General features: G+C 43.1%; 2 protein-coding genes across 6 annotated transcripts in view; one reads left to right on the top strand and one right to left on the bottom strand.

Annotated features, from left to right (window-relative positions):
* The window catches only part of TTC1 (tetratricopeptide repeat domain 1), a 56,120-nt gene extending 50,431 nt beyond the window's left edge, over positions 1-5,689 (top strand). For both annotated transcript variants that reach the window (XM_082456565.1, XM_082456564.1), the window contains exon 8: positions 5,061-5,689. In XM_082456565.1, coding sequence (XP_082312691.1) covers positions 5,061-5,194 — 134 coding nt within the window. In that variant the 3' untranslated portion in view covers positions 5,195-5,689. The remainder of the gene's footprint in view (positions 1-5,060) is intronic.
* A 7,287-nt stretch (positions 5,690-12,976) lies between these two features.
* Positions 12,977-20,226, bottom strand: part of PWWP2A (PWWP domain containing 2A) — a 33,217-nt gene continuing 25,967 nt past the window's right edge. Inside the window, exons 3-5 of one of the 4 annotated variants that reach the window (XR_014262050.1) lie at positions 17,717-17,836; positions 15,104-15,219; positions 12,977-14,279 (exon numbers count right to left, since the gene is read on the bottom strand). Coding sequence is in view for 2 of the 4 variants with exons in the window: in XM_082456417.1 (XP_082312543.1) it covers positions 15,206-15,219; positions 17,717-17,836 (134 nt within the window). In the remaining 2 variants the exon portion in view is untranslated. Of the gene's footprint in view, positions 15,220-17,716; positions 17,837-20,226 lie in introns of those variants that run through there. The other 3 variants (XM_082456417.1, XM_082456420.1, XM_082456415.1) reach the window with 3 other exon arrangements.

The following is a 20,226-nucleotide window of genomic DNA, read 5'->3' as shown; positions in this document are numbered from 1 at the left end:
GGAGCATCTCTCAGCCAGTTCATGTTGCTGTCACCCCCTCAGTAGGGAATGTCACTTTTGGGGTTTCGATGCCCTGCTTTTTGCTTCATTACCTAGTTGCTGCTCCTGTAGCTCCTCCGCTTTGGTAGTTCTTGGTAAGGCTTCTTTCCACTTCCACTTTCACCCAAGAGCTAACTAATATATAAGCATTTGAATTGAGTGTGAATTTTATTTTCTCTATTTTGTGCTCCCTTAATTTGCCTTTTGCTCAGAGGAAAGCAAGAGTCACAGCTTCATGGCTTAGTTTTCTGCCTCATAAGAGGAAATGCAGTGTCAGGATTCACTTGGATGCAGTTTGGTTCTCCTAATAGAAAGTCCTGAAGGATCTACTCCACTGGGCCCAACCTCAGTGATCTTAAGGAGGTGAAAACAAATGGCCTTCCAGGCTCTCCTGATGGTAAACTGACTACTGCACAGTCGGTATCTCCAAAGAAGAATTATGTGTAATGAGTCAGTTGGGTTTTTATAATACAGTGTTGCTTGGAGACACAGAAATTAATACTTATCAGAACTGGATCCAGTGCCAAGCCTTGATCTCTAGTCATAAATGTTCTTGTCTGAGCACAGGCAGTGTTGGACTCTTCTCTTTGCCATGGGATCTCTTACAGATGAGATCCTAACAGTTAGGGACATGTGGACACATTCAGGCTGAGTCATGGTGTCAGATTTGCTACAAGTGGAAATAAAGGAACCTAATACTGCTCAGATAAGGGGAGGGGTGGGATTTGGCAGCCAGTGGAAAGTGTGGCAGATAGGCTAGTTTGGCAGATGATCCTGTCTTGGGTTCAGCGAAGCTGCCCTTGTCTCTGAGCGCCCAACCTGACTGTGAACAGCAGCAGGAAGATACGTGCGTGTGTGATTGTGTGCAGAGCCAGGAAGGAGCATGATCTCTGCTGAAGGTGTGTCTCTACCACCATCATAAACAGTAAAAGGTGAATCTTGTAGACACGAAAACTTGTTGGTTGTACCTTAATGTTGTGCTCTATTTCCTTATGTTCCCATTGGCCCTACGCTAATTTCAGAGCTTTTTTTAATTGAAGTGTAGTTGATTTACAATATTGTGTTAGTTTCAGGTGCACAGCATAGCGATTCAGTACTTTTGCAGATTATACACCATTTGAGGCTATTACAAGATAATGGGTATAATTCCCGGTATATCCTTGTTGCTTATCTATTTTATATATGTAGTTTGTGTCTGTTATTTCCATACCCCTAATTTCAGAGCTTCTTCACCCGACAGTGTAGACATCAGATGTTTGTTCAGTGAATTAAACGGCCTCTTTCCCGTTATGTCTCACCAACTTTCTGTCAGAACCACCTCCAGGCTCTCCTCTTGTGGCTTATTCTTCACTTTGCCCCATAGCATTATTAACCCTGAAAGCTGTTCTCAAACCATCAGTGGCCTTCGCCGCGCCCTCCCACCTCCCTTTCAGCCCTTTGGACGCACTGCCCCCCCTGCCTGCCTGTCTCCATACGTCTGGTCCTACCATTTTTGCCTGCACTGCCCACTCCCTCCGTCTCAAGTGGTTGCAGTCCTGCCTGTCCTTTGATGGTGATTGAAACGCAGGCTCGCACACACAAAGTTCTGCCAGATCTCCCTCCTCCCTGCCCAAGCTGGAGGGCATCTTCTTCTTATTGACTCTCATAGCATTTTATATCTCAGCTACATGTGAACTGGCTTCTGTGTGTGTCGTATCTTCCAGCTTATTTTGGTGTAAAGACAGTGTCCTGTATCTTTGCATCCCCGCCACACATATGTACTTAGTACATGTTGGTTGAATTAATTCAAGGCAGGTTAACCTCAGGTCTTCTCTAATGTGGAGACTATTTAATCATGTGTCTTTTTTACATGTCTGCTACCTTCCAGGGACTTCATGTACGTTGTCTGTTTAGCAAGCAGACTTCCCATCTCCTGTTCTACTGTTCTGGCGATAATAGTCAAGCTGTTGTGGAATGTTACAAAGGCAGAGATACGAGAATAAAAGGAAAAAAGAATGATGCCATATGTGTTAGGTTGGGTCCTTGGAGAAACAGAAGGCAAGATTTGATTAGAAACACAAGAGAGGGCTTCCCTTGTGGTGCAGTGGTTAAGAATCCTCCTGCCAGTGCAGGGGACACAGGTTCGAGCCCTGGTCCGGGAAGATCCCACATGCCGCGGAGCAACAAAGTCCGTGTGCCACAACTACTGCGCTTGCGCTCCTAGAGCCCGTGCTCTGTAACAGACAAGCCACTGCAATGAGAAGCCCGTGCACTGCAACAAAGAGTAGCCCCCGCTCGCCTCAACTAAAGGAAGCCCACGCACAGCAACGAAGACCAAGCGCAGCCAAAAATAAATAAAATAAATTTTAAAAAAAGAAAGACAAGAGATTTATTGGAGGAAACACCTGCAAGGGAAAGTGAGGCAGAGGGGCAGGAGCTGGATGTGAGTGGGAGCCCCGTCAGATCCCCGAGAGGAGGGAGGAGTTGGGTCGGAGAAGTCCTGCACTGCAGGGTGGTGCCGGGGACGTTTCAGCAAAGCCATTGGGGAGCCAGAGTTACCTGTCACAGGGGTCCCGGCTCTGTCCCTGTCCCACTCGGTCACTGACTGTGAACAGCCGTGGGACCCTCGACCTCTGCATGGAGGGGACTGTGCTCCCTGCATCTGGAGAAGCACGTGTTCATGGGTGCCACTCCATGGCTCCTTGTGGCGGCAGGTCCTCCAGCCAGTTAGGCAAAGTCCAGGCCTACACAAGGCCCCCTGCCCCCTCTCCATCTGCAGTTTGAATGCTTGTGCCCTTGCTTTGCCGCCATCTCCAGGGCGCAGTGGCCTCCTCACCACCTTCAGTAACTGCTCCCCGTCCTTCAGAGCCTCGTCTCTCCTGAAACGCCTTCCTCACACCCCTGAACGGGCCTGAGAGCTCCTCTGGGCTCACCTCAGTCTTGTGTCTGGCTGCCCACTAGGCTGTGAGCATCTCAGAAGCCAAGAATAACTTGTATTCTTTAGATCCCAGCGCCTCCTATAGTAGATACCAAGTAATATGTACATTTGCGCTTCAAATTGTTGTTCTGGCAGTCGAGGTGGACTCGCAGTGATCCCTCCAACCCAGGTGGTGGCCCCTGGCTTGGTCGACAGTCCACAGTGGCCCTGGGACAGGCTCTTCCTGGGGACTGTGACGTGAGTGGCCCTTGAGGCTCCTTCTTACTTTACTCACTCCGTGTCAGAAGAGCCAAGAATCGTGCCAGCAGTGACATTTTATTGGGCTTCTTTAAATGTTTGCTTCCTCCCTGTCCTCTCTCCTCTCTGTTCAGCCCCAAGACAGACAGACTGCCCAAGTTCTGGCTAACTTACGCTCTCTGGGGTGGGGGTGGGGGGCCCTCTGTTTTCTTGGCTTGTTGCGATCCCCTATTCACGCTTCCATCTACCTGCAGCAGTGCTCTGGGCCTCTCTGTGCTGCCACCTGTGCGCAGGGGCAAGGCCTGTGCCGGTGATTCTCCTTAATCAGCAGCACTGAGCATATGTGTTCCAGGTTGAAGTTTGGGAAGCCTGCCTGGAGAGTGGTCAGTCTGGGTTTTGGGAACTTACCGTGAATATGGTGAGCTCCCGGGGGGCTAAATCTTAGACTGAGTCCAAAGTTTCCAAGAGTTGCTAGAAAAGGCCTTGACATTTAAAGGCCATGCATCTTTAAGTTCTTTTTTTTTTTTTTTTTTTTTTTTTTTTATTTATTTATTTTTGGCTGCATTGGGTCTTCATTGCTGTGCCGCGGGCTTTCTCTAGTTGTGGCGAGCGAGGGCTACTCTTTGTTGCAGTGCGCGGGCTTCTCATTGCGGTGGCTTCTCTTGTTGCGGAGCACGGGCTGTAGGCACGCGGGCTTCAGTAGTTGTGGCACGTGGGCTCAGTAGTTGTGGCTCGCGGACTCTAGAGCGCAGGCTCAGTAGTTGTGGCGCACGGGCTTAGTTGCTCCGCGGCATGTGGGATCTTCCCAGACCAGGGCTCGAACCCGTGTCCCCTGCATTGGCAGGCGGATTCTTAACCACTGCGCCACCAAGGAAGCCCCATCTTTAAGTTCTTTACCTGGGGTTTATTTCAAGGTGGGAGCCCTCAGAGGGACAAAGCTGCTAACAAGGGCAAGGTGGGAAGGAACCTGTACCTCTGATGATATGGGGTTTCTTTCCCTTTTACCCTCATCCTCATCTCCATTGGAAGCAGACCTGCAAGAAAAATTAGAACAGTTTAGAAATGGTTGAAATACGTATTCACCCATCCTCGCCAAGATTTTCCAAAACACTCCTAGCTTCAGATATTCCATCCTGTTGCCCACATATCCCTGTAAATCTCTCAGATGTCCTGGAAACTCCAACTTCTGTATAAACTCCATGGCCGTCTTGTATGGAGAATCAGCATAAAAATCCATGGTTATACTGTGTGTCTTCATTTCATCTTTATGACATGAACTCACCTGGTGATTAACAAGGAAAGCCTGAAACTTGGGGAGGGAGACTGGGCTATCGAGGTGATGGTGCTGTGCAAGAGAACAAGATCTCCCGTTTCCCGAGAAATGATGAGTTCGGTATGGAAGCTAAGACTTGGAAAAGCAGGAGGCTCTTGAGTTTGAACCCAGGTTCAGTAGAAACCCACAGAGTGGAATTAGATTCAGCAAGTCGCTCTGCTGTTTCATGGAGAACAGACTTGGGGGGCCTTGGCCCTCCCTGCCAGGCTTGGCCTTCAGGCCCCAGGAAGAGCAGCCCACTGCTCATCCCAGAGCCTGTCCCCTGGGGGCTCTGGCCAGTCTGGACAGGAGGCTTTGCTGTCTCAGCCGGGCTCCCTCGTGCTCCTCTACGCAAGCCACGGCTCAGGGTGGACGGCGGTGAGGTGATTGCTCTGCTGTACATTGGGGGCTGAGGGTTTCATAATTTTAAAAGCAGGAGTTTCTTTTTAACTGCAGATTCTCTTTTTATTTTGTAATCAGATAGTGAGGCAGTTGGGGTTTTCCTGTTTCTGCTGACTCCCTGTATTTACTGGACTTTTTGCTTTTACATTGCAGGTAAACTAAAAGATCTTGGGAACTTGGTTCTTCGGCCTTTTGGACTCTCCACAGAGAATTTCCAGATCAAACAGGATTCCTCTACTGGCTCCTACTCCATCAATTTTGTTCAAAATCCAAATAATAACAGATAACAAAGATAACAATGGCTTTTAAAGCTGGCTTGGAAATTGTATGCTGCTTGTGTTAGCAAGGGGAAAGGCCCCGCCAATGTTTAACGTTTAACAGCATCTTATCTCAAAGACAGGCTATCTAGTAGAGGCCAGTGCTCCCTTCTCCCCCTTGTTTTATGATCAGGGTGAAACGCAGTTCCTGATGTAATGAGCCTAATTTGATTTCCATTTTAAGGTGGTGTCTGTGCAGCTGTTGCCTTGGTTCTGCCTGTTCTTTGTTTTGTCCGGGAGAAAGCCTGCTTGTCAAGGCTCACCTCCCCGAGCTCCACAAAAACAAGCCCAGCTGGAGTCTCCTGGGCCGAGCAAACCTGCCGGTCGGAGACTGCCCAACCACGATCGAGGGGGTTCCCACCTGCTGTCCCCTCGCCCCGATCATACACACTGCCCAGGCTGCCCTGCGTGGGCTCCAACATCTCCTAATTTCCTCTGTGGTAATAAACGCTTTGTGTGACAGTCTGAGCTGGGTTGTGAATTTTGTCCCCATAACAACAGCTAAAGCGGTGTTGGTTTTGAGCAGTGTTACTGGATTCCACAAATCTGCCCAGAGTCTTAGTTGCCACCTTGAAGATGATCTTGAAGAGCTGACCATCCTACCATGTATTAGGATTCAGAAACTCCACCTTACAAGCTGTCCCGGGCCTCTCCAGGTTTGTGCAGATAATTATGAAATCAGTGTTTTTGACCAAGTATCAATCTTAGTAATTTCAACTTAAAATAGCTTCATTCAGGAATGGTGGTATGTGAATCCCAGAACAAAACCATATTCTTTTAGACTCCATGAACCCAGAAGTTTCAAAGGTAGATTTTTTTTTTTTTTTTCTAGTCATCAGTGCTGGTGAAAAGCTTTTAATTGTTATGGTTTGAGTGTCAAGGGCAGTGACATGCAGGTTTCATCTTAGAAATGAAGTACACGTATAATTCTGTAAGTGACATGCAGCAGGCATGCTCCCATTGTTAAGAATTGTGCTGTTCTTTTGCTCTGTTCCTCAAAGCCCCTCAGCGTGCGCTGGTAGGCAGTGGAATCATATGCTGTATCCACACTTTGTGATTTGCTAAGCCTTTCTCCCAGGTTGAAATGGAATTCCTCATACACTTTATAAGGGGAAAGGGAGAAGGAGAATGTGGTTTTTAATTTTGCTTTGCTGTCTTTATGATAAATCTGGCATCTGATGTTTCCCGAAAGGTGTGTGTGAGAAATCGTACAAGTTGTACAGAAAGCTTAGCTGAAAGCCGTGGGGCCCACCCGGCGGTGATGAGTGCATCCTGTGCTGTGCACTGCTGCCCCAGCAGGAGCAGCCCTTCTCAGACCTCTGGATCTCAGGACCCCTCCACACTCAAAACAATTTAAAGAGCGCTTTGGTTTATGTGGATTACATCTCTTCGTATTTACCGTATTCGAAATTAAAACAAATTTCTTAAATATTAATTCCTTTAAAAATAACAAAATACATTTTATGTTAATACAAGTATTTTAGAAAAAAATCTAAAAATCACATTTTAGTAAGAAGAGAGACATCGTTTTACATTTTTGCAAATCTCTTTAACGTGTGGCTTGATAGAATATAGAAGGATTCTCACATCTGCTTACGTACTCATTTTGTCACGATATCACATGTCATGTAGCCTGGAAAATTCTGCATACCTGTGTACTTGTGACAGAATGATGCAAATAACCTCTTATGAAAGGGTCTCAGGAACCCCTGGGGAGCCTTGGACCACCTTGAAAACCACTTTGTCAGATTATGACTTTTGAGCTCAGTTGCTGAGACTAAGCAAAGGTCAGGGCTGAGATTCCTGAAGGCTATCTGAGTCTCCAAGGAATAGGAAATAAACCTGTTTGCCTAGAAACAGCCTTTCTTAAGACAGTACCATTGCTGCAGGGGGTAGAGGTTTTGCTTCTTAGGCATCCTTCCTCCTCCTCCCCCCTTCCTCGCTGAAATCTTAAAGGAGGCCAAACAAGGCCAATATTAAGTGCTTCTAGTGATTGGGCCAAGTAATATACCTGGAAAGGAATGGAAAGAAACCTAAGTAGGTGTGAGTTTGCTTAAGCCAAGGAGTTTATCTATCACTGTTACTTTTCTGCTTCCAAAATCTAGAAGAAAAGATAGATTCAAACCTTTTGAAAATGTTCAAACCTACAGAAAAATCCTGAAAGGGTTGAAAAGTAGGAAGAGTGTACGTACAAGGGAGGAAGGTGGCCTGTTGCTAAGATGTATGATTTAAAATTCTGTGATGCCTTCCTCCCCTCACACAAAAAAAAGGTATACCAGAATTTACTTTTAAGGTAATCACACTGTGACATCGTATATATACTTAGGCCAGTGACATTGCAATGGATCAAAATAATTTTGGATCTCCTTCTAGAATTTCCTTGAAGGCTCAAACACATGTTTAAAAATACTATGATCTATTCCCTATCTGCCTCCATGAATAGACCAAGAGCTTCCGGAAGGTAAGGGCCATATTTATATTCTTAATAGCACCAGCAGCTACTGCTTTACTAGAAATTTAGTAAATTGGTATTAAAGGATGTTCCATGAGAAGTGGTCTCAAAGTGAACAACCATTCTATCCAAACGTCTCTAGATTCTGTGGCCTTTATTTAGTACCTGTTTTTTTGACACTTAAAAAGACATTCGTAAAGAGTCCCTTTAAGCTGGTCGAGCGCATCTTGTGCAGCCACGTAGAATGTCCTCAGATGGTGATCATTCAACCTGGCCTGTAAACATATGCCTCCAGTTTTCTTGTCTGTTTTTGTTTTTTTTTAATTTTTGGCTGCGTTGGGTCTTTGTTGCTGCACGGGCTTTCTCTAGTTGCGACGAGCGGGTGCTACTCTTCACTGTGGTGGCTTGTTGCGGAGCATGGGCTCTAGAGCGCAGGCTCAGTAGTTGTGGCGCACGGGCTTAGTTGCTCCGTGGCATGTGGGATCTTCCCGGACCAGGGCTTGAACCCGTGTCCCCTGCATTGGCAGGCGGATTCTTAACCACTGCGCCACCAGGGAAGCCCTGCCTCCTGGTTTTTAAATTTTCATTTTTGCATCTTGTATATTTACAAGGATTTGTCTTGAGACTTTCAGAAATCCCCAACTTTTCCTCTAGTTTCAGGCTCCCTTCCTGCTCCCAGGTCATCTTGTGTTCTCCGTATATGTTTCCACACTGTCTCCCAGTTCTCACATGAGCAGCTTTTCCGTTCATGGGAGCCTCTGCAGAAGGCTTGCCCAGGAAATGGCACTGTCACTACAACAAATTCACACTTGAATGCTAGTTTTTCTGTGCAGGGTGTACTGTGGATTAGTTCATTTTCCACACATCATGGAAGTATGGTTGAATCCCAGTCTTAAAATCCCACCTCTTTTTCTAAGAACTCTTTCCACATGCATCTTCCTCCCATCACAAGCACTGCAGCTGGTTTCTCGTTCCCCTGCCCTTTAGCTCCTTGTCCCCGCCCCCGCCCCCCCCCCCACCACCACCCAAACGCCCTCTCTTATTGAGTTGTTGTGCTTATAGGCCTAGAGAATGTTAACACCATGCCGAGATGTGGAGGCTGGGAGTGGCCAAGCCTGCTAGCTAATGACCTGAACATTGCAGCCCGGGGCCTCGTGTGAGCTTCAGTAAACTGACAAGACTTCACACACTGGACCTCCAGAGTTACTCAGGTACAGTCAAAGGCGTGAATGTTTGTTGAGTCCTACAACACTTTGTGTAGTTGAAGGTAGGGAACTGCTTTAGGAAATGTTACCGGGCCCGGTGATTATTTCTGGTGCTCCTCAGGTCTCTGTGGTGGTTTCCAAGCGTATCGCTGAGTTACATCTCACACAGCTCTCAGGCTAGAATCCAGACTGCTTTAGGAAAACCAGGCACAGGGACTTTATGGAGGTGTGTTCCGGTCTGATTGGACTGCCATGGAATGGGGAGCCGGCAGCGGCTGTTAAATGTGAACCTGATTGGAAGGCGTATTTGGAAGGTTGTCTGTTCCCAAGAGCTAAGCAGACCTCCAAATTGTCTTCTACAACTGGTTTAGCAAAACGTGGAATGTCAAAAGGGAAGGCTGTGTGTGATAGGAGACCAAGGAGGATGGGAACAGCCGTGATCTTCTTGAGAAAGGTCTTTAAAGGGAAGGGCCCAGTAACCCTCCAAACCAGAGTGCACATCTGAGACAGGACAGGAGAAATGAGCAGCTTAATTAAGCGCCTGCCCTTTCCCTCTCGGCTCTCTGTGTGTTCCCGCTGTGTGAAGGGAAAGCCTGCGGCTGCCCGAGCTCAGTCTCCTTGGTGCGACTGAGCCTGCAGCCCAGCGGTCGCCACCAGCCCACTGTTCTGTCGGTGTTGCTCTCTGATCACTTCCGCTTTTGACCCTGCCTTTCACCTCCCTGCCTCGTCCCTCCACTACTCCTTAAGACGCTGTACTCTTCCTCTTCTACTTTTGTGGGTGTATACTGTGTACTCGATACGCACCCCACACCCTAGTAAAATCTCCTGGAAGCAATTTCAGTGAGATGTTTTATGACCCTTTTCAGCCTGCCCCCTCTGCACTTCAGTAGTAACAAGCTTAGTCCTTCCATCACCTCTAAAAAAGGAAGTGTGTGGACATTCCACCACATACTTCCAGAAGTGGCTGGAAATTCTGTTCTGTCAGGGAGGTGCACAGCTACGCAGAGAAGGGAGGTTTCCAGTCACTTTCTGTTGTCTGGAGAGCAGTCTTGAGCCCACACTAGACCAAGTCCATTAATACTACTGAAAATGAGAAATGGACTACTTGCTACCAGCCAGTCCAAGAGGTGGGGCTAAAATAAACCACAGAGCATCAGAGTGACTGCTTAAGACCCTTCAAAGGGCAATCAAAGAAACTAATGATAAAATTAGTTTATGAAAACTAGTGAGGATGTCCTCATGTTTCAAAGTATCAAAAATTTCAATCTTCCTGGCTAAGAGTTGGTAATTGTTGAAGGGAGGGATGGGTATATGGGGTTTGTTGTAGTCTACCTTTACAAATGTTTGAAATATTCTATGATAAGAATATTCCATTTTCTTCTAATTTCTCAACCCTCTGAGGGCTACAAGCTAGGAATAAGCTCCATCACACAGAAGTTAATTCAGCAGGACTAGAAATATGACTCCCTACACCGTTTCCTTTCATTCAAGGGGAAACTTTGTAAGCTCACATTTTCCCCTTAGCTAAAGCATGGCAGAGCCTGCTGCCCCGCTGCCAAGGAAGCCCACAGCTAATAATCTGGCCATGATTCAGTCCCAGCTCCTAGTTCCGGCTTGCTGAAAAATACAGCCTACCCAGATGGCAACTCCTATCAGGCACTGGGACTCCTCAGCCATCAGGCATCATGACAGATGTGAAGGGAGTCAACCCAGAGGCTCCTTAGGAAGGAAGCTCTTAGTTCCAAACGTGAGGAGCTAGATCTGCAGATAGTGGAACCTCATTGTTCTTGGTGTGGTGCTTTGCCAGGCTGATGTCTGTATCAGACACCCCACCCGACTCACACCAGGCAGCTGCCTTGTGCTGCCAAGCACACAGGTGCCCTCCAACTCCCCAAACTCAGCAAGTCGGAAATCCACAAACATGTAAGTCATCAAGCAAACTGAAGACAGGAGGCCAGGGATGGGGAAGCAAGGGATTGAAGTGAGGTGGGAAGTGTTTATTGATAAATTTCAAAGGATATAGGCTTTGGTGGACGCTATGGTACTTGTTCTCAAGTACACTGGACTGTTTTGTAGGGACGGTTTGACTGCCCCAAAAGAGAATACGCTGTCTGCAACTTTGCCTCAGGAAGTTAACTGGGAGAAAAGGTCTGATAATTTCCTAGAGCTATGTGACACTGACTGGATTCTGCCACTGGCTGGTTGGCATCAGACCAGGAGTTACAGCTTCAGCTTGTGCTTTTCCAGCCGCTCCCTTTCTACAGGCGTTAAAGCAAGGTGCGTTTAAACATGTGAATCACCCCCATCACCGTCTTCTGTAAAGTTGCTGTGTGTCTCACTGAAGCCCCTGGCTGTGCCTTCCTAGGGCAGTGACACATCAGGCTCCCCCTCACCTCAGGGCACTTCCCATTTCGGAATTCATTCACCTCCTTTAGATCACAGGTTTGAGCGGTCTGCTCAGTGTCCAAAGGAGTCAGGCACTGAGCGCAGAGTTCAGAAACATAAGATTACAGAATATTTCACTCAGGGAAGAAGGTTCCCTGATGTTGCCCATGCTTTTGGCCTTGGCTGGGTAGGAACTGAAGAGCTAGTTGAGTGAGACACTTATTTTCCATACCCCATTTTGGCCAGTGTGGCCACTGAGTGATTCTTCTGTTGGGAAGGTAACTGATAGAACTAAGATTAGAGTCCATGTCTCTACCTTAGACTAAATAAAGCAGGTTATTCAAATAAAAGTGTCATGTTAGTATCACCCACTCTCTTTCCCTCCTTTATGTTAGAAGGTTGCTTCTACAAATGGGCTTCAGGAGGGAATGAAGAAAGGGCTAACCCTAGAAGTATTAACTCTCCAGGTCAGTGACCTAGCATTCGGTTTGGCCAGCTCTTTCTTCCTCGGGCACAGGATGCCTTAGTTGTATTCTCTTTCATCCCAGGGTCATCGCCTTCTTGATATCAAAGCAAAGGAGTCAGGCCATGAAATTTCTTTGTGAGTAAGCAAAGATTCTGCAGGATGCTCATCACTAGAGGAAAGTATGCTTAAAAAAACACATGGTATGCTCTATTCAGAGCTCTGAGGGAAGACTCATTACTTGAAAGAGTATCAGGTATGAAAGCAAGAAAACGGCTAACTTTTACGTGCAGTGACACACCCAGTGTGTGCAGGGAGACACTGGTACAGCCTTATGTGATTTGAGGGCATGGATCTAAATTATTATGCTGTTATCTGAAGACAGCACCCAAAGTTGCATCTGTGGCTTTTGTTACTCATTCCCTCTATCTTGTAGGAGTTGTATCTATAAACATACTGACATGTATACAAGATGATTAGGAATGGTATTGCAGGGGGTCTCTTCTAAGGCCTTCCCAGATAATACGCACATGACTTGTTTACCTTCCCTGGTTCTCTCGTTCCATTTTCATTTGTGGGAAACTTGAGGGAAAAAAAAGATATTAACGGAGCCAGATTCCAGTGGCCTCCTTCTTACACTCGTTTAGATAAACTGAAATGGGAGAGTGTTTGTGATTAAAGACTCTATGATACTGTGGAATAACAGGCAGCCTTCTAAAGGATTGCTTTACTCAAATGGGGAAAGAAAAACCAAAAACGTACGCTGACTGAAGTTTCTGGGTTAGCCCTAAAAAATCTCAACTGTCTGGTAGGTATCAAGAGGCTAATTTTTCCTGACAACGGAGTGTTTCTGGTCAAACACTTGACCTAACGTTGGATGTACTGGGCTTTTAAAGAAGCAACCATTTATCCATAAGGGCAAGACTAATTAAAATTAGGACAAGCCCAGCAGTAGATGTTTGTTTAATTACATCCAACTCTGAATGATAGGTTATTCGTTTCCATCAGAAAAGAAAACAGTAATGTTGGTGCACAGGTTCCTAATTAAACTATTCTCCTTTCCTCTATCCTTGGTCATAAAGACATCCCATTGAATCTCCCAGTGATTAAAACTACAGGTTGTTCTCCTAAGGAAGCAGTGCTAGTTAAAACAGCTCCCTAAAGGACAAGTGGCTGAATTTCAACAGTTTAAAGAATAACCTTTAAAACCTAACTCCTAAAAAGTAAATGAATAGTTTTTAAGTAACTAAATTTTTTAAAAAATCAAGACTTTATTGGATAAATGTTACACAACATTCTTTAACATTTAGGTCTCAGCATAGTTTAGATGAGAAACAATTTTTGTCATTCAAGTCCACAAAATGAAATAGGCTTGTGAAGATTTGAAATGCAGACAAAGGAAGCATGAAGCAAAGCTTAAATATTAAGCAACTAAAGCAGTGAAAGTGAAATAGCAACATGGTATGTCTAGATTTTAAATACCACCAAGTTTCATTTTTAAAAAAGTGAAAATCTGGTTTATAACAAACACCACTGAGAATTGTCTTAAAAAATATTTAGATACTTACTTAAAACCTGATCTCTCCCAGTTCTTTTGCCTTTATATTACTTCTTGGTCATTTCCATCACTCTGCAATTAGAATTTTTGATTACACAAAATCTGCTATGACCTGGGAGTTACCTGGTTCTTGAAGTGAGCCTGAAAGGTACTGCTGGGTTACATATCTGAAAGAACAAGAGGGACCCGAGCCTAAGCTCTGGGGCCAGAGAGCAGGGCGCCACTGAAGTGTGCATCATCTTTAGAACTCCCTGCTGCTACAGTTCCTGAGCTGACTTTTTCAGACTTGATCAAATGTATAATGACTTCATGATCAGTAATTTTCCATAAAGACAATTTTAGAATGCAATCTAGACTTTTAGTTACTTAGAGTGTAATTAGGATTTGCATTAACTCGCTAGAAGCAAGACTGCCTACCTTTTCTTGAGTTGTAAAACAAATCCTAGTCAGGTATAGTAAATATTCTAAAACTCACCCAGAACTTTTTGTTAATCTTGAGTGTGGGGTTAATAAGTAATTCCAAACCTATACTGTAAGATTATGCAAAGCTTGAACACTTGAGCCAAATGCTCAAGTTATGTTGCTTCAAATGAATTTTCTATTTTTTTCCTTTTTTTGTATTAAGTAATCAATATGGATTATCTTCCTGGCTTAAAAAATAAATCAGTATTGCCACTAAAAAACTTCAGGTTTATTATTAAAAGTACGGCACCATCAAATATAAAATGCCTTAAAAATGTAGTACTAACAAACGGGTCCATCTGGTTTTCTCATTAATGTTTTCTCCATTCATTAAAAAAGAAAAATTAAGGTTTTTCATAATATGTATTTTTCATAGACAAGGAAAACATTACAGTCTCCATTAATAAGAATTCATACTTTATGCATGAAAAGTTCACCATCTTTATGCGTCTGTTCCTGCTGCTTGTTCCCCAGGGTCAAGTCCCATCTGACACCTGTGAGGATCTCTTGCACTTAGAAAGAGAGGCTCTCTGTGGAGAGAGGTCAACATCAAAATTCAGGTATTATCACCTTTTCTGAACTAGTTCAGAAATCTGTAAGGATAGGGAGAATAGTAAAAGCCTTTCCAGCTCAGCAGAATTAAGAACTGGCTCTTAGAGTAGTACATTTTCACTCCAAGATCAACACTAGCCTAATCCACTTTGAGTCAGATAATTTGAAAGATAAGAATGTAGTTATGAAAATGTGCACAAAATATTAAATACTGGTGGCAAATAAATACATCTTAATATGTTCTAACAAGCAAATGTATATTTAAGATAATATAGCCCTGCTTTACTAAAGATCCAAATTTTCTTAGTGGGTTGGGGACACTTTGCCATCCTTTTAGTACGATGTGTTTAGGAGATAATCTTTTCTGTTGTTTCCACTGGCATCCTGAAGGAAACATCGGCCTCGGCATGTGTGACTATTGCTGTTTCATTAGAAGAGCCATTTTAGAAATACCTTTGTTCATATCTGAGCTGATTAACATAAACCTTGGAGAAAGCACAAAGTTTTAATATGAAAAATAATTCAGCATTTCTGTCATCATCTCATGCCTTTCAGGCGTGTCCAAACTGTACTGAGAAGAACTTCATGTTCAAAAGAAGGTACTGTCAGTGATTCTTCACACATAAAATTCAAGAGAGTTCTTTGCGTATTTCACATCACTTTTCTCATCTCATGCATAATTTATTGCAATAGTTTTTTAATAAAATATTCCCCTAATACCTTTTCTTCGGTTTAATATAGCACAATTTTTGCAAGTGCCCCTTTATAGACTGTTGGTTTTAACCACTGCCTGCATATTTACTTCTTAGTGCAGCTTTAAAAATCTGAGTCTCCAATTTCATTCAGTCCTGATACTCTGGTGTTCTCTGTCATTGTGGTACAGGTCCATGAAACCAGCAGCCTGCTAATGTCTTTGTGCTGAAATATAGTAAAGAAAAGGAAGAAAATGTAGTTAAGCACAAGTAATTATATGAGAAAAATGATGTCCTTGTTTAAATTAAGCCCTATATAGACTGTGGGATCACACCTGATTTTTTACTTTAAATCAGTTAAACCTGACCAGTGTAGATTTTTTGAGAAAACAACTTACTGCCACTGTAAACCAGCAGAAGCATTCATGTTCTTTCTGAAGTATATCTGGCCAAATTCCAACCTAAATAAAATGGTTTTCACCTTCACATAGTCAATCTGCACTTGAGTGTGTTTTTTTAAATACTTATTTATGAATATTTGCATAATAAAGGGAATTTTAGCTTTGTTCTTTATGCTGCCATTTCACAAGTAACAATATGAAAGTTCGCAAGTCAGCTTCACTGCTGTGGACTATGAAACACCAGCAGCCTTCCTCTAGCACAGGCTTAAGAAGCAAATGTATATACAAAACCAGACTATGGAAAAATCAGCTGCAGATGACACTGTCTACATATGTGCAAGAGCACAACAGAGGGGGGTGGAGGGTGCCTCCCCAGAGGCAGACACATACAGCACGTCAGAAGGCATCAAGAGCACCATTTTGCTCCTAGAAGAGAACTTAGGTACACTGGTTCCATTGACCAGTGTTCCTTGTTACAACAGCAAACCAAGTTATCAGCAGAGGCACTCTGCACCATACCTCCAACAAAAGGCCGGACTCTGAGCAGAACATTTATAAAGGGCAAGGCTTATAGAAATTACTGCTAAGTAGCATGACCAGAATGCCCAACATTACCGACCTCCCTTTAATATCAAGGAGTAGTAGAATCCCATTGAAACGCTCTACAATCCCTGGTTATGCCTCTCAAACCTGGGAGCCTAAGTACCAATAAGAGTTTGAATTCCAAAAGAGGTGATCCGTGGAAAGAATAATGATTACTTTTGGTCAAATGTATTTTTAAACCAAAAAGATATGGTATCTTCAGTGGAATAATAACAGACAAAACAAAATTGCAAAAAGGAAAAAAGAAAAACCACCCCCATCCTTCCCAATATTTGACTATGAAACACTTCAAAGTAGATGTATTTCTCATTCTTTGATAGAACTCTTGATCTTATGTTAACTTCCCAGTGCTGCCATATTTCATTCACTTATTGGATCAAGGCCTATAAAATAAATTTCACAGGGCATTCTTTCTATCACATTTCTTCTCAAGCGATGAAAAATTGCTTCTAGCCATAAATACTGCACACATCAAAACAACAGCAGTCCCTGCTTACTAAAGCAACAGAATCATTAACATTCATGTTTTAAAATTTGACATTGAGCTAAGAAAAGTTTTTATTTTCTAAAAATAAGATATTTAATATGATCATAATACTAATAAATTTAGACTCATGGAAATTTGCAAGTAAATATCCCCATTTTATAAACTGAAAGAGAAGAAAAGGTAAACAGCCAGTTCCATGTACAACTCCATTTCCTTCTGCTTATGACTCTCAATATTTGGCTTCAACCTTAGTGAGGCCTATTCCAGTTGGCAGGAAAGCCAAGGATTGAAGCAGATCTTACTGCTACTCCTATGGGAGGTGCAGAAAATTGAAAACGCTGTTCCCTCAAGGGGTCACCAGGTAGCTACAACTCCTATACAGCTAAGAGTCCAAAATACCCCAGCCTTAATCTCTGATCCAAAATGTGCCATTCTGACCCAGTTTGCAAATTATAGCTCATAGACAATGATACAGCCCAATTACAGCTCTTCACTAGCTTCAAACACCAGAGTTAAATAGCCTTAATTCAAGAAAGCAAAAAAAAGATCCTAAGTTCAAAAGCAGCACAACAAAAATCCCTAAACCCTTCCTGCCATATAAGAGCCCCAAATAAGGATTTTGAGCATCATCTAAGGAGGTTTTAATAAATATACTTAAAGAAATAGATTACAACTACACCGCAGCATTATCTTTTGCCACCCTCTAAGTTTTGACTTGCCTTATGTAAATGACAATGGTTTTGAGGTTGATTTAATTAAGAATATATATACGTTCATATACGGATATATATATATATATATATTTTTATATATTAAGTAATGACTATCTGAGAAGTTAAAGTAATGAATATAAAAGTGACAAAGAAAGACTGAGATAGTAAAAGATAAATCCACTAGCTGACTTTCCATGGAGACTCAGTTGCTACTTAACATAATTCTGCAATCTGACACCCAACTTCTACCACCCTACGAGAAATTCCTCTGCATTTATGGAAGCTCTCAGGAGGCCGGCTCTACTTTTTTTTTAAAATACAGCAGGTAATATTGACTGAAAGCTATTTTCACTCATGAAAACTATCACCAACATGAGATACACCCAGCTACCAAGGTCAGTGAAAACAAAGGAAAAAGAACTAGTGCATTCTTTTACATCTAGCCTAATCTACTTTGGGAATGGTAAGAGATGACATGATGCCCTCTTCACTTTGTGGCAGGGCTTAACACAGACAGACCTGCCCGTTTCACTGTTAACTTCAATGCTCCCAGTCTGAATCCACAGTGGTCTGTCAGACACTGTAAGGGAGCAGCAGGACTCGTCACTGTCTGATGTAATAGCTGCCATTTGTTGAGACCTATGGTAGAAAAAACCAAGTTAACAAAAATAGAGCATTTGAGTTCTTTTTCATCCATTTTACCAAAAAAAAATTTAAAAATAAGACCAAAATTCAGGTGAATTTTTATAATGAATTCTAGATAACTTGCTGGCTTCACACAATGTGAAGCTCTGGTACTAAAGGAAAAGACTTGAGGTGTGTACACACCAGTCTTGTCCAGGAGAGGGCACTCTCCAGCCCAAGACAGTTGAGCTGCAAAATGCCTTAAGGCTCATGAAGATGTTGCCCTCCAATGCTAACTCACAATTTAATGCTCCTGACAAAAAATTTTTACTAGCCTAACACTAGCCTAGTGATGGAGTAGTCCTGACCTTCTCAGTATTCAATAAGGGCCAAAGTTGTCATCCCTATCTGTATCGTATCATTAAATGAGCTCAGAGACACCGTTTTGAAGAATCACCAAAACTGCCTGAATCCCTTTCTCCTTAATGCCAATGGCACCTGTGCATACTATTCAGCACCTGAACTTAGTGAGGTAACACCTGCTTGAAATAAGTTTGACAAGGTAAGCTTTCTCTTAGGCTTTCAGAACAGAGACTTCAAATACTAAGCAAATGAAGGATTACTATTTTAAGCCTTATTTTTTATTAACCTATTTGCTTGTTTCCTTGCTTTCCCTACTTTAAGTACAGTATAAATAAGAAAAAACTCATCTATCATATCAGTGTAGGCAATTCTGGGATCACTGATTCAGACAATGTCCAGTCCCTGTGATATTTTTTTAATGCTGAATCAGAAGCAGTAGCATATAATCAAAACCTTAAAAAAACCCGGCTTTTCTGACACTGAAAAGGAGAAACTATACACCTGATCTATAAAGAAACATGATTACTTCTGAATTTTAACTCAGAGGAGAACAATTTTCTTAAATGTGGTTTAATAATGAGGTTATTTACCCTTTTGTTGATGGGAAAACAAATATACTATTAGCTACAACCCAACAGCAGTCACACAAGAAAAACAGAAATATGAACGCACAAAGAATTTATCTTTTGAACCTCTCCCTCCATGGGTAAAACTTAGGTTTCAACAATCATTCTGAAGAATCTCCTTTTCAATTCTAGGCAAGAGGAGAGTCAAATCAAAGAATGATCTTATTCCTGTGCATTTACCCCTCTAGTGCCCAGAAATGCCGTGTAAAATAGTAACATGCAAGACCCCAGTCCACAGAGCCTGGCCCGTGAGTCTTTTGTGCTAATGTTTAAGATGAGTATCCCCTCAATGCTTTTTAGGGTCTCAAGGTTTTTCTTTAGAAACTGACCACACTTGCAGGATCCATGAGGAAGTGCCAGGAAGCCCCAGCAGTGAGGCAGTAAATGGAAGAAGACCCTCATGAAAGGCAGTGATTTCATTGGAAATTACTTGTTTTGTCCTTTAAGAGAAAGCTTACATTCAACAATGGCAACTACTCCTGGGAGGCAGCAGAGATATAAAGGGGCAAATCAGAACACGGTAAGAACTTTCAGTCTCCTTTGTAGAGTGCATGAAAGAAGGAAGTAGAGGTCACACTCTTAGAGCAAAGCCCAGAATTAAAAACTGAAGAATTAAGATTACTGTCTTCCTGAACACGCAATATAAATTTTCTCTTAATACAATGTAACATGATGCAACATGAACAACCAGGAAAAGAATACATAGTGCCTCATTTTACAACAGACATTCTGGTTTTCCAGCCCTAATGCTATTTTTCTAACCAGTTATTTCGTTAGGGTTTTACACAAACTACACATAGTTCTTCCCAGCATACCAGGACAAACACCAAGATGTGCCACTCCCAGCCGGATTCCCTACTAAAAACTAAACGGTGAGGGGAAATCATAGGTTTGTAATCAACAGCATCTCAAACATGAGCCATGGGTAGAAATGACTACCCTCTGGAAAATATGGCCATGCCGCACACAGATCAAGGCCTTGGAATGTGAGGTATTTCCCTCTTAGAAATGGGAAACAGTCTACTTAATCATACCAGTGGCAATAAAAGGGGATGTTCAAATTAATGTCCACTTTTTCACCATTTGGCAAGATATTAAAATAATAAAACATCAGGGTTCCAGGAAAACACAGTATCTGTACAAAAAAGCTAATTTACACTACTTAAAAGCTGACAAGTACAGCTTTGTGGTTCTAATGCCTTTGGAAAGTCCTCCTAAGAGGACCTCTACCCCACTGAGCCCCACCAGCTCAGATACTTCTCATGCCTTTGAAAGGATCTGGGGTGTGCTGGGCTTCTGAGATGGTTACTGATCATTAGTACGTAAGTGTCGAAATCATAATTACTTTTCCTCATTCAAGAGTTGAAATGTTAGTGGACTTCTCCCCTCACCATATTCCCCATGACCTCCAACCCA

The sequence above is a fragment of the Balaenoptera physalus genome (genome assembly GCF_965194825.1).
Source record: "Balaenoptera physalus genome assembly, chromosome: 3".
Lineage (NCBI taxonomy): Eukaryota > Metazoa > Chordata > Mammalia > Artiodactyla > Balaenopteridae > Balaenoptera > Balaenoptera physalus.
Note: the sequence above shows the minus strand (reverse complement) of the source record. Positions and strands in the feature narration are given on the sequence as shown.